Below are 14,223 nucleotides of genomic sequence, written 5' to 3'. Positions count from 1 at the left end.
TTTAACAGATCAAAATCTGTGTATAAAAGGTCCCGGAGGCCAGAGGGGACCAGAATTGGGGGACTGTAGCTTTCTCTATAATGGTTTCTTTTTTTTAAAGGAAAACGTAGGAATGCATTTTGGGGTAATCGAAAATGAATTTTAAAGCATGTGCCTTTTAAAGCTGTGCCTGGCACCGAGCTCAGCCCTGAGCTTGCCTTCTCTGTGGTCAGGTACGGCCAGATGACAGCAGGCAGCTACTGCTACATCGGTCCCCAAGGCATCGTCCATGGCACAGTGGTGAGAAACAGGGGCCACGCCTGGCTGCCGGGGGTGGGAGGCGGACGTGCTGGAGGAGAGTGAACTCCTCCTCTTCTCCCCACAGCTCACCGTGTTGAATGCCGGGCGACGGTACCTGGGGGTCAAGGACCTGGCTGGGAAGGTCTTTGTCACCTCTGGGCTGGGCGGAATGAGTGGCGCTCAGGCCAAAGCCGCGGTCATCGTGGGGTGCATCGGCGTGATAGCAGAGGTGAGCCCAGCAGGCACTCTGCCCACTTGCGTCCTCCCCCAGTCTAGAGCCGCCCCCACTCACAGCCCTCTCTTCTCCTGCACCCCACCACCAGCCCTCCAAGCCTCCCAGGGTGGGTTCCCATGGCAGCCTATGCCTCCTGCCTTCAAAGTGCCCATCTTCCCCCACGGTCAATGCCTGCTGATCCCCCCCGGCCCCGGGAAACTGACCTTCTGTGGGCACCGCTCCCCTTATCCCTGGAGATGAACATAGCCTCCCCCAGCTCGAACAGGTCACAGTCAGGTGAGGGCAACAGACGTCAGTAGAGGTGTGTGCATGCAGCCTTTGGCCAGTGGTTCTTACAGCTTTCTTTGGTAGAGCCAAGGAGATGAAGGGAGCCAGGGAGAGGAGGCGAGGAGCTTTAAGACAAGCCTTGGTTGGGTCGGGGGTACCTTTCTCATGGGAGATATATTTCCTGCTTCCAAGGGGACAGAGGAGGGCCTGAGTGTCCTTGTACACGGGGTCCCTTAAGCAACTTTTATTTAAAATAATCAATATGCCAACGTGGCACATTTGTGGGGAGGGGCTGCCCTTGGCCCCTATATAGAAAATAAGTTAGAGCAACTAACGTTAGCTCATCCCCTGGAATCTGCAGAAAAATAGCCTATGTTTTTAAAAAGCTTTGACTTCCCCTCGTCTCATCCTCAACCCTCATCCTCACCTACTTCCCCCTGTATCTTCAAAACATGTTTGCCACAGGGGCGCCTGGGTGGCTCAGTCGGTTAACCATCTGACCCTTGGTTTCGGCTCAGGTCATGATCTCACACTTCATGAGTTTGAGCCCCGCATCGGGTTCTGTGCTGACCACAGGGAGCCTGCTTGGGATTCTCTCTCTCTCTTTCCCTCTCTCTGTCCTTCCTGCACGCACACTCTCTCTCTCAAAATAAATAAATAAACTCAAAAACAATACGGGGCACCTGGGTGGCTCAGTCGGTTAAGTGTACAACTTTGGCTCAGGTCATGATCTTACAGTTCGTGGATTTGAGCCCCATATCACTGACAGCTTAGAGGCTGGAGCCTGCTTTTGGATTCTGTGTTTCCCCCTCTCTCTCTGCCCCTCCCCTGCTTGTGCTCTGTCTCTCTCTCTCAAAAATAAATAAAAACATTAAAAAATTGTTTTAAATACAGCATGTATTTTTTAAAAGTGTTTGCCACAGAGAGAGCAGTACATATTTGTAATAAAATTCCCAGATGGCAAATAAGCAATCCTAAAAAGAGAGAGGCACCCACCTTTGTGATTTATATTCAGTTGGTACTAAGCCTGTGTCATACATTCTTATATTTCTTAGGAGCCCACCTGGGTGCCAATAGTAAAATCAAACTACAGCCGCTTGCACAAATAAGGTTTTGTTTCTCTCACGCAGCCCGCAGTGCTGGCATTGTTTCAGCGGCTCCGCGATGTCAGGGCCAACATCGCTAGATTCTCTTGGGTTTCCCTCGTGCGTTCAAAATGGCTGCCCCCACCCCAGCCATCGCATCTACATTGAAGGCAGAAAGGAGGAAGGGGGAAGGTGCCACCTGTGACTGACTCGATTTTAGCAGGAAGATGATACCTCAGAAACTCGTTCTTTTACCTCACTGGTCAGTTTTGGATCGAAGGGAAGTTCTTCCCTAAAAGGGACGCTGGAGACAGTGGAAAGAGTAGTTGTAGTTAGCTGGGAGTGGGGCCACAGTGTCGCCCTGAAAATCCAGGTTCTGTTGACAAGGAATGCAGGAGGGGGAGTAACTACGGGAAAACATCTCGTGGCACCTGTGCTGCCATGGGCGATCTACGCGGGGGATGGCCTCCTCCTGGTGGAGGCTGACATGCCCAGTGACTGACTGGGTGGCCCTGTGTCTCGTGGTCCCAGGTGGATAAAGCCGCCCTCATGAAACGCCACCAGCAAGGATGGCTGATGGAAGTGACCGACAGCTTGGACCACTGCATTGAAAGACTCAGGTATGGCCCCTGACCTGGGCCTGGGGAGGCCACAGAAGGGATCCGGAGGCTGGGCTGCTGTATGTGGGCCTGTTAAATGCCTGCTACTCAGCCACAGGCTGAGCGAAGGCTGTGCCTTGTATTTCTCACTGTTGTGGCCTGAGTGCCCAGCCCGGAGCCTGGCACGTATTAGGTGCTCGCCTCATCTGTTGGGGGGAAATGAAACTTTGAAAGACAGAACCGTTCCTCGGTGTGACTCCACCAGGTTCGGGGTAAGCCGATCTCCCTCCCCACTTGTGGTCTGGTTGTTTGAGGGGGGTGTCGGCAACACTGCCCTCCGGTTTGATGGCTAAACTGCGGGCATGGGGGAAGGACTGCCCTGGGGGCTGCTGATCTGATGCCGTTTTTGAAGCTTGCTCTCAACCGACACACTTTGGAGACCTGAGCTCTGTGCAGGGAGGACGCACCACACAGCGGCTCTCCAGCCCCGCCACGATCAGTTACCCAGGGGGCTTCAAAGGGGGCTTGGAGGAAAATGTCCAAGTGCATACCAAATTGAGAAATACTCCCATTACTAGGATCGGGTACTGTTTGACACTGATCTCTTGAAAATGCTAGTTTGGCCCCATGGCAACCGCTGTGTAAAACTCTCAGATGAGCTTCCATTAAATACAGGAGACATACCAGACTGCTGGTGGGACACAGATGGGTCTGGCCTGATCTGCTCCCTATGCCTGTGAATGCTGCTTAGCATCCCGGACGCACGCACACGCTGGCACACACGTGCATGCACTCATCCACATGCACACTCACACACTCACCACAAAATCAGTTCCCGTCAGTTCAGCAAAGTGCCCTAAGCAGCCCGTCTGGTCATACTTCCAGGGAAGACACAGACCGAGTTCTAGAACAATCCCAATCAGAGCCCTAACGGCAAGGGTCCTGATTCTGTGAATTGCCTCGAGTTGGCTCATCACTGCTGTCATCTCGGTTCTCAGTTTTCCCTGATGGGGCATTCACGTCTCTGTTTCCCTTACGGTTCTGGGTCCTCAGTGGACACCCTTCGGAGGTCCCTGTGCCTCAGGCCCTATGCTGGCACACAGTGCCTTCAGTGACCTTCTGCATTCTCACCAGCTTGGTACTGGTGGGGCAGGTGCAATGGACCATCTGCTCTGCTCTTGTCCCCTTCTAGGGAAGCAAGGAAAAGGAAGGAGGTACTCAGCCTTGGTTACCATGGCAATGTAGTAGATCTTTGGTAAGTGGGGGATGGGATTTGGCAGCCTTGGGGACCCTGGGTGAACTTCCCCCTCCAGATAAGGTACTGATGGTGGCCAGGCTCCCCAGACACGAAGCTTCCAATGTGCTCTGCCTGAGTCTCTGCTTCCAGCTTCCGAGGCCCAGATCCTGGCCTGAGCTCATGGCAGGCTGCCTTCCAGCAGATGTTCTTTCAAGAGAGAAGGGCAATCCCCTGCTGGCTGGGCCTTGAAGTCAGGCCCCAGACGGTGCCTTCCCCTGCCCCAGGCATTGATCGCCTCATGTCTTTCCCAGGGAGCGGCTGGTCCATGAGTTGGACACGACGGGGGAGCTCTTGGTGGACCTGGGGTCAGACCAGACGTCCTGCCACAACCCGTTCAATGGCGGTTACTACCCTGTGCAGCTGGGCTTTGCAGAGGCGCAGAGCCTCATGGCCTCCGACCCGGCTGCATTCAAGAGCCTGGTCCAGGAAAGGTGATGAGTTCCCAGGGCCCAGGGGGCACACACAGCCAGCAGGAGCTTTTAGACTGGGGACTCTGGCCTCTGCCTGGTCCCCCAGGGGCCAGCTGTGCAGCCTTAGGCAAGACCTTGAATCTGTCTGAACTGTCTCCTCATCTGTCAGATGAGATGGAAGTAAGCAGAGCTGGCTGAGCTCCACGGGATGGGGCCGGGGGTGACAGCGGTGAGGCACAGAGGGCCTGCTTTCAGGGCCTTGCTGGTGGGTAGGGCTGATCACTAACTGCTGGCCTGTTGCAGCCTGAGGAGGCAAGTCTCGGCCATCAACCGACTGGCCAAAGAGAACTTCTTCTTTTGGGACTATGGCAATGCCTTCCTGTTGGAGGCCCAGAGAGCAGGTGAGAGAAAATGAAGGTCACATGAGGGGCCCCCAGCCTCCCAAGCTTGGAGGGGCCAAGATTTTGGCCCTCGGGAATACTCCCTTCTCACCAGCCAGGAGTAGCCTGGCAGGTGCCCTGGAGAGGTGGGGGCCACGGCCTGCAGGTTTCACTGTGCCCCTGCCTGGACCTTCTGGAAGCTGGTCTTGCCAGGTCCTTGGCCTCTCTGGGCTTCAGTTTATCCATGTGCCTTAAGAACACAAAGTACCAGGGCGTCTGGGTGGCCCAGTTGGTTAAGCGTCCGACTTCAGCTCACATCATGATCTCACAGCCCATGAGTTCAAGCCCTGCGTCGGGCTCTGTGCTGACAGCTCGGAGCCTGGAGCCTGCTTCGGATTCTGTGTCTCCCCCTCTCTCTGCCCCTCCCCTGCTCATGCCCTGTCTCTCTGTCTCTTGATAATAAATAAATGTAAAAAAAAAGAGAGAGAGAGAGAGACACAGTGGAAAGTCACCCCCCCACCCCCAGCCCTTTTTCTGGTGCCAGCTCCCCTCCTGGAGTTCGAAGGTTCTGGCGTGTCATGTCGGGAATGTGGGCACAAACATGTGTATGCCCCCACCTGGCCTCACATCAATGGCAGCACTTGCTGTCTCCCTTCTTCGTTGTAAAATGAGACCCAGGGAGGCTTACCTATCCGGGTAGTGGTATAAGTCCTCACCTCGGGGCAGGGCCCGCCAACCCTCAGACCCTCCAAGTGATTCTGGGCGGGTTCTGTGCCCGCAGGAGCTGACGTGGAGAAGAAAGGCGCCAACAAGACAGAATTCCGCTACCCTTCGTACGTCCAGCACATCATGGGGTGAGTGATGGGGTCACCTGCGGCATCTGGGTCCTAGACATTCAGGTTGGAAAAGTCCCCAAGTAGGGAGAAGGAGGAGATAACCAGAGAGAGATCGGGCTGACGGTGGAGGCCACCAGGCCACATGAAGGAATTTGGGCTTAAGCAACAGAGGGACAGGGATGGGAAGCTTGCCAGCCCATTTGTGCACAAGATGGGACCAGAGAGGAAGGGAGAGGAGGAAGGCCATGGTCTCCTTCTTGGATTCATCGTGGGTGAGGAGGCAGAGACCCAGGGGGCTGCACTGCCAGGCTGCAGCAGGGGGCAGCGGGGTCGGGGAGGGGGGCTGTCCAGAGAGGACGGTGGGCCCAGGGGGCTGGGTGAGTGCAGGAGCCAGGCGGGGCCCAGGCCTCTCCATCCCTCTGCCTGGAGGCCACCTAGGAAGGTCAGTTCACCCAAGGCAAACTTGGCCAAAGTCCCACAGTTAAACTCTTTCTCCCAACTACTTGCTTTTAGTTCACTGATTTTCAGGTTGTCTTTGTAGAGTAGTTGCACTAGAAAGGAATTTCTGCCTGTGTCCCGGCTTCTGCAGCAAGAGACGGTGCTGGTCTAAGAGGAGGGACAGAGAACCGGGGTGGGGGTGGGCACTGAGGGGAGAAGGTGGGGTTGAGCGGGGGAGGGGACCTGGGGGGCTGGCCTCTGAAACTTGCTGTGCAGTTTAGCGGCTTAGGGGCGTCCAGCAACAGTTCTGGAAGCTGAAGCCCTGACTTCACGGGCCCACATACCACGTCCCCAACACACCCCTCTCAGTTCTGGAGCACTGTAGATAGACCCCCCTCTTTGGCCCATGGAGGGTGCAGCCAGGCTGCATTTTGTCCTCGCAGAGACATATTCTCCCAGGGATTCGGGCCTTTCCGCTGGGTATGCACGTCAGGGGACCCCCAGGACCTGGCGGTCACGGATGAGCTGGCCACGTCTGTGCTGGAGGAAGCAATTGCTGACGGAGGTGAGGCTGCAGGATGGGACACGTTCACAGGCAGGTGGCCCACCACAGGCTCCAGGGCAGCCCACCCCCTTGACGCAGCCCCCCCCTTCCCTGCTCGTGCTCGGCCTGGCCCCCGGGACACGAGAGCACGTGGACTTGGGGTTTGTGCCTGTCGGCGGTGCTTCTGCTTCTTCGTAGCTGTCCTCTGTGCCCACTCTGCTCTCCCCATGTCCGTGAGTCTGTGGTCTCTGCGACAGAGAGCTTGCACTGCCTTCCCACGTGGATGGTGGTGGTCGTCCCCCCGTCCCTGCCCCTGCCCCTGGTTTAACCACAGTCGCTTCCTGTGTAGTGCATGTGATGTTGCTTCTCACGTGGAGAAGAGAAGGCAGGGGTTTTGTGAAGCTTCCTCAGCTGTCAGGACTCCTACCCGCACTTCTCTGCAGCTTTTCTGCAGGTCCGGGCCACCTTCTCTCTGGTTTGCTGCGTAGGTCCTTCAACCTTTGGCTGCTTGTTTTTGATCCCCAGGGCCATTCGCCCCTGCTGCCCACATCCAGGCTGGGCGGGCTGGGACGGGTCCAGGATACACGGGTGCAGGGCTGGAGAACAAGGGGAGGGCGGGAGGAACTGGGCAGGCGGAGGCCTCCTGGGAAGGAAGGGATCCTCTCTTAGAAACCTGTCCTCCGGGAAGAAGCCCTGAGCTGCGGCATCTGCAGGTGGCCCCCGCGTAAATACTCTCAGAGTGGCTGATTCCCATCGAAGCTCCATGCACAGCAGTGGCAGCGTTTGCAGCAGGCAGGCAAGAACGTGAACAGGGAAGGGGTAGAGACCAAGAGAGAGACAGACAGATCCGAAGCAGGCTCCAGGCTCTGAGCTGTCAGCACAGAGCCTGACGTGGGGCTCGTACTCACGAACCGTGAGATCATGACCTGAGCTAAAGTCAGTCGCTCAACCAACTGAGCCACCCAGGTGCCCCAAGCGTCTGATTCTTGGTTTCTGCTCATGTCATGATCCCAGGGTCATGGGATCCGGCCCCGCGTTAGGCTCCGGGCTGAGCGTGAAGCCTGCTTAAGGTTCTCTCTCTCTCTCTCCTGGGACGCCAGAGTGGCTCAGTTGGTTAAGTGACCACCTCTTGATTTCGGCTCAGGTCACGATCTCACGGTTTGTGAGTTCAAGCCCTGTATCGGGCCCCACGCTGACAGCTCGGAGCCCACGTGGGATCCTCTCCCTCTCTTTCTGCCCCTTCCCCACTCATGCGTGCATTCTCTCTCTTTCACAATAAGTAAACAAAAAAGAGTCTCTCTCCTTCCCTCTGCCCCTCCCCTGCTTATGTGTGCGTGTGCACGCACTCTCTCTGAAAAAGTGTAAGTTTATTTAATTGAAATTTTAATGGTATCTGTGTCAACCACTGGGTCACACCATCCCTGAGGATTTAACCGTCTGCTCTCATGAGCTAGTGGAAGCAGGTTCCTGAGCAACACAGCTACCACCCGACTCTGCATGCCCCCTACACTTTAGCTGACCGGCCTGCTTTCCTGGGATAGGAACTCAACTTCTTCCTACCTCTGTGCCTTTGCCTTTGCTATTCCCTCTGCCTCAAATACTGTTCCCTCAGCCTTTTGTGTGGCGGGTTCCTTCTTAGCATTTCGATTGCCACTTGACAGCTACCTCCACAGAAAGGCCTGGGGCCCCCCTGACCCGTCACCCTAGTGACCACTTCACCATACTTCTTTCCTCCATGGCCCACAGCCTCCTCTGTTCCCAGTGCCTGGCCCAGTGCCTGGCATACAGTGAGGACTCAATAGATGTTTGTTGAGGGAATGGATGGATGGCGATGAGTGGCTGCCGGAGGGAGGGCCTGTGCCCGAGCCCCACGGGACGGGGGCTCCTGGTGCCTGCGACACCACTCTTTCTCCCTGCAGTGAACCCGGCTGTGAAGCTACAGTATGTGGACAACATCCGCTGGATCCGGGAGGCCGCCAGGCACCGGCTGGTGAGGGCTCCGCCTGGCGGGAGGCAGGGGTGGGCCACTGGACTGCCCTGACCAAGGCGGGGTACCGCTGGCCATGCCCGGGCTGGCAGACGTGAGCCCCGGGACGGTGCCAAACACACCCCGTGGGACTCCCTAGGTGGCAGCCTCCTTGGCCTCAGAGGAGGCAGCAGCAGCCACCTCACCCGGCAGGCTGCGGGACCTTGAAAGGGTGGCCTGGGGCCTGGGGGCAATGGCCAGGGCCGGTCGGGTCGTTGCTCACCCAGCTGATTCGCAAACCGCTCTCTCAGGTCAGGCCTCCTGGCTACTCAGCTGTGTGACCTGGGACGAGTGGCTCAGCCTCTCTGAGCTTCTTGTCCCGGCTGGGCTGGGCAGTGGAGCCGCTGCTGACGGTCTGCACACGGGGGCTGTGGTGGTGCACGTGCTTGGCACACGCCCTCTGGCGGCAGTCTGCAGGAGGCACTTCCGGCCCGGGCTGGGCAGAGGGTGTTTGCGCGTGCTCCCGGGCATGCGAACGTGACTCAAGGTGATGCCCGGTGGGGACATCACTTTATACTGATGGGTCAGAGAGGTGTCTCCGAGGAGCTGAGTTGTGAGTTCAGCTCTAAATGCTGGAGGACTAGGGGGCAGGGGAGCAGCCATATGACAGTGGGGGGAGGCAGAGGACCAGCCAATGCACAGGCCCTGAGGCAGCAGTGGCCTTGGTGTACGGAAGACGAGCAAGAAACGATCCTTTGACTCACATGGCTTTGTCCACAGACCCCGATAGCCAGACACAGCTGCCGCATCCGCACTGGCGTGTCCTTGGCCTGGGGGTCCCCGGGCCAGAAGGGGGACTCCCTTGAGCACCGCCCCCATGTCCTGGGCTTCTGTGGCCCAACACCCCCCACCCAAAGCGCCACCTCCTCCTTGCCCAGTGGCTTGCACACGTGTTTCAGCCACAGAGACCCCCGTGCCAACAGCGGTCTCTGTGACCACACAGGGTCTGAGACACCCACCGGACGGTTGTTGAACTCGAGGGTCGGGGCCTCGGGGAGGATGGGCGGGAGTGGAATTGTGCAGGGCCAGTCCAGAGGCGGGCCTGGAGAAGAGGAGGACCCCAGCCTTGAGGGAGGGGCACCGACAGAGTGGGAAGGGGCTGGCGGGAGGTTGGGAGGTCAGGGGCATGGGGAGTGGCCCTCTGGAGGCTGCTACAAGGGCCGTGAATAACCGGGACTGTCTCTTCTGTGTTTGAGTTGGAGTTTTTGGAGGTTGTGTTCTCCCTACTTAGTTCACGTTGCTCTTTGTCTCATGAAAGATGATGATTGCAGAAGGCCATCCTTTTTAAACATTTTAATTGAGTTTCGCGTAAGGTTCACTCTTGACGGACCTGGCAGTCCTATGTCGGTTTGTCTCCAATTTCTTTTTCTGGATCCAAGCCATCCGAAAATCTCTCCAGTGCTGGTTTATACTATAGTCTTTCCCACAAGGCTTTGAGGCAGCCGGCGTGAGGGCAGTATGGCCTTGGTTCGCAAGTCACGAGGAAGGAAGGGCCGCTCACCGGACCACGTTTGCTGGCGGGGCCGTCCAGATGGAGCGCTGGCTTCAGGCTCGCGGTCAGGTGTGGCATAGCTCCATCACTGGCTCCAGAACGTTCCAGCCCATTCCAGGACGCGTGGCCAGGCTGCAAGGGAAACACCTGGAGAATCTGGGGCTTCTCAGCCTCAGAACTACTGATGTTTGGGGCCAAATCATTTTTTTCAATTGTGGCGAACTACACCTTGACATAAAATGCCCCCTACACTTTAGCTGACTGGCCTGTTTTACTGGGATAGGCCCAGCTTCTTTCTACCTCTGGGCCTTTGCACTTGCTGTTCCCTCTGCCTAGAATACTGTTCCCTCAGACTTTTGTGTGGCTAGTTCCATGTGGTTACTGTATTAACCATTTCGAAGGTACAACTCGGTGGCTTCAAGTACACTTCCATTGAGTGTAACCATCACCACCATCTCTCTCCAGACCTTTTCCATCTCCCCAAACTGAAACTCTGTCCCCATCAAATAAAACGGCTCCCCCAACACCCTCCCCCAGCCCCTGACCCCACCTACTTCTGTCTCTGTGTGTTTGGCCACTCTATGGGCCTCGTATAAGTGGGATCCTACAGTATTTGTCCTTTCGTGACCGGCCTCTTTCGCTGAACGTGATGTCCTCAGGGTTCATCCATGTTGTAGCCTGTGTCAGAGTTTCCTTCCTTTTCAAGGCTGGATGATATTCCATCGTCTGCTTAGAATGTATATACCTTGCTTGTCCCTTCGTCCGTCAGTGGGCACCTGGATTGCTTCCACATTGTAGCTATTGTGAGTGCTGTGAACTTGGGGGTGCAAATATCTGCTTGTGTGCCTGGGGACTTGGATAACTCTTTGTCATGGGGAGGCCGTCTCAGGATGCTTAGCAGGACCCCTGTCCGTGCCGACAGCACTCAACCGTGTCTCCAGTCATTCCCTAATGTCATTCTGGTTGAGGACCACTGTGCCAGTGACTCCTTTTCACTTGCTGAAGTTTCCGTTTCGTGGGAGTAACCTGTCTTACCCTCCAGAGGTGCGGCATCCTGATGGATGAGTCCGCGGGCTCTCAGCCATGTCACCGACTGCCCGGGGTGGTCATGGGAGGGTTCTTGGCCCCTGTGCCCCAGTTTTCTCATCTGAAACGTGGAGCCTAGGGTGAGAACAATAGCAACTTCCTCATAAACTCACCGATGAGTGACTGTGTGCAAAGGGCTTGTAGTTGTGCCGGGCACAGGCCACAATTGCATTGGGTGGTGGTATTATTGTCATTGGAAGGACTCAAGCAAGGGTATGTTCATAAGAGGTGGCATCCCTGAGATGGGCAGGTCAGGGTCTCAGAGCCCACTCCTGGGGTTGACCCTCGAGGCAGTGGATCACGGAGGGACAGCTGGGGTCCCAGACTGCACGTGGACAGGCAGGGGTTTGGAGTGACTGCCTGGTGGGCTGGACATGAGGGTCTACCTTGTACCACACACCTCAGGGTCCTCCGTGACCTCCCTAGAGGGGACCATCTGGCTGCTGGTGGGACCTGTCACCCACATCTATCCCCTGCGTATCCCTAGGTCCCTGAGGTGCCTCTTCCCTCCCTTTTCTCTGCAGGTGGTGGGCTCCCAGGCGAGGATCCTGTACTCAGACCAGAAGGGCCGTGTGGCCATTGCTGTGGCCTTCAACCAAGCCATCGCCCGTGGGAAGATCAAGGTGATACGTTCTGTGCTGCAGGCAGGAAGCTTCCCTTGGGCTCCTGCCCTTGGGTGCTGGCACTGCCCTGAGGCCCTCGGCTCTGTGTTTATGTCAGGTGGGAGGCAGATAACTGGGGACCTGCAGTGATGAGGCCTGTCCTGCAACCCAGCCTCTGACATGTTCCCTGCTGTGTGACCTTGGCGGGTCAGATGCCCTCTCTGAGCCACAGGTGCCATCTTCTGTGAGGGGAGAATTATGTCAATCTCAAGGCCTGGGTGGGAGGATTAGGCGAGTCAGTTTCCATGCAAGCACTTCCCACATCTTCCTTGAATTCTCCTTTTATAAACCATGACAGATTTCCCTGGTGTTCCCTCATTTTCCTCCCCATCAGCCAGCCTACTCTGGGGGACATGGAGCTCTGGGCACACTCCTCTGGGGGGCTCATTTTCTAAGCGCGTGCCGCAGGGTTCTTGCTGGCATCCCTGTGTTTGAGAGTGCCAGTGCTAATGATCAGATGTGAAAGGGAAATCAAGTTGGATGAATGTGAAGGCTGTCCCGGTGGGTGGCTCCGGTGGCAGCAAGGACAGCTCCCAGACCACCTTGGGAGCACTGCCACAGCGCCACTGCTCAGTGTGCTTACGGAGATGAGGACGGCTGTGGCAGCTGTCCCAGGAGGGCTCCACAGGAACGCTCACATCCAGGCTGCAGTCGGCTGGTTGGCCTAGAGAGCCAGGTCTTAATCGTTCATTCATTCCACATGCTCGATTGAGGGCCTCCTCTACCCCAGGCTTATTCTAAAGCACTGGGGACCACGTGGCAGAGAACAAAGTAGACAGGGTCCCGGCCTCCTCCACTCACTGGGGAAGGGAAACTGACAACGCAGGATAAAAGCATAAATTCAGAGGGAACTTCAGATGGTGATGAACATGAGAAGAAAATGAATGGGGGTGACGGGGTGGGGGTGATGGGTTATGAGTGATGGGGTGGGGGGGGAGTGGTGACTCTAGATGGGGTGGGGTGATGGGGTGGGAGAGTGGTGACTCTAGATGGGGTGGGGGTGATGGGGGGTGTGTGTGTGTGTGATGCCTCTAGATGGGGTAGGGGTTACGGAGTAGGGAGAGTGGTGACTCTACATGAGGTAGGGGTGAGGGGGTCGGGGGCAGTGGTCTGTCTGATGGGTGGTCAGAACAGGCCTTCTGAGTTGCTGATGTAGAACTGAAACCTGAATATCTGGGAGGTGCTAGAATACCAGGGGGTTGGCAGTTCAGGGCACATACATACAAAGAGGCGACAGCAAGCCTAGCTGGTTCAAGGGAAGAAGAGGGCCTCTTAATTCAGAGAAATGGGAGCTCCCCTTTTAGCAAGGTACATCTGAAACATCTATGCTTTTCCTCTTTTTCTTTTTTTTTAACTTATTTTAAATTTAAATTTTAGTTAACATACAGTGCAATATTGATTGCAGGAGTAGAATTCAGTAGTTCATCACTTGCATACAACACGCAGTGCTCAACACAAATGCCCTCCTTAGTACCCATCACTCATCTAGCCCATCCCCCACCCACCTCCCTCCATCAACCCTCAGTTTGTTGTCTGTCATTAAGAGTCTCTTATGGTTTGTTTCCCTCTCTTCTTTCCCCCCACTTTCCCATATATTCATCTTTGTTTCTTAAATTCCACATATGAGTGAAATCATATGATATTTGTCTCTCACGGACTTTTTAAAAAAATTTTTTAATGTTTATTTTTGAGAGAGACAGAGATAGACAGTATGTGAGCAGGGGAGGGACAGAGAGAGGGAGACACAGAATCTGAAGCATGCTCCAGGCTCTGAGCTGTCAGCACAGAGCCTGATGCGGGGCTGGAATTCACGAGCTGTGAGATCATAGCCTGAGCCAAAGTTGGTTGCCCAATCAACTGAGCCACCCAGGCGCCCCTGACTGACTTATTTCTCTTAGCATAATACATTCCAGCTCCATCCTCCTCATTGCAAATGGCAAGATTTCATTCTTTTTGATGGCTGAGCAATATTCCTTTGTATGTATGTACATCATTCATCAGTTGATGGACTTTAGGCTCTCTGTAGTTTGGCTATTGTTGATAATGCTGCTATGAACATCAGGGTCTATGGACCTCTTTGAATCTATATTTTTGTATCTTTTGGGTAAATGCCTACTAGTGCGATTGCTGGGTTGTAGGGTAGTTCTATTTTTTATTTTTTGAGGAACCTCCATACTGTCACCAGAGTGGCTGCACCAGTTTGCGTTCCCACCAACAGTGCAAGAGGGCTCCCCTTTCTTCACATCCTTGCCAACATCTGTTGTTTCCTGAGTTGTTAATTTTAGCCATTCTGACATGTGTGAGGTGGTATCTCATCATGGATTTTATTTGTATTTCCCTGATGATGAGTGATGTTGAGCATCTTTTCATGTGTCTGTTAGCCATCTGGATGTCTCAAAGAAACGACCAGGAAATCTGAACGTTAGGTAGGAGACAGACAATGCCTCCTATGCTTCCTCTTCTTGAAGAAGGTCTATTTCCAGGGGGAGGGATCTGAAGGGTGTCTGGTGTGGCCTGACCTTTGACTTCTGCCCTCTGCCAGGCAGCTGTGGTAAACACTGTCAGCTGATACCTCATATCTTTCCCT

At 55.3% G+C, this 14,223-nt stretch overlaps 1 protein-coding gene across 1 annotated transcript in view; it reads left to right on the top strand.

Annotated features, from left to right (window-relative positions):
* The window catches only part of UROC1 (urocanate hydratase 1), a 40,279-nt gene that overhangs the window by 16,296 nt on the left and 9,760 nt on the right, over positions 1 to 14,223 (top strand). Inside the window, exons 7-16 of the mRNA XM_027049785.2 lie at positions 213 to 279; positions 365 to 508; positions 2,398 to 2,486; positions 3,658 to 3,720; positions 4,014 to 4,193; positions 4,476 to 4,573; positions 5,334 to 5,406; positions 6,270 to 6,391; positions 8,290 to 8,360; positions 11,499 to 11,597. Coding sequence (XP_026905586.1) covers positions 213 to 279; positions 365 to 508; positions 2,398 to 2,486; positions 3,658 to 3,720; positions 4,014 to 4,193; positions 4,476 to 4,573; positions 5,334 to 5,406; positions 6,270 to 6,391; positions 8,290 to 8,360; positions 11,499 to 11,597 — 1,006 coding nt within the window. The remainder of the gene's footprint in view (positions 1 to 212; positions 280 to 364; positions 509 to 2,397; positions 2,487 to 3,657; positions 3,721 to 4,013; positions 4,194 to 4,475; positions 4,574 to 5,333; positions 5,407 to 6,269; positions 6,392 to 8,289; positions 8,361 to 11,498; positions 11,598 to 14,223) is intronic.

Source organism: Acinonyx jubatus, chromosome A2, assembly GCF_027475565.1.
Source record: "Acinonyx jubatus isolate Ajub_Pintada_27869175 chromosome A2, VMU_Ajub_asm_v1.0, whole genome shotgun sequence".
NCBI classification, from domain to species: domain Eukaryota; kingdom Metazoa; phylum Chordata; class Mammalia; order Carnivora; family Felidae; genus Acinonyx; species Acinonyx jubatus.
The sequence above is the reverse complement of the archived record's forward strand: the minus strand, read 5'-3'. Positions and strand labels throughout refer to the sequence as shown.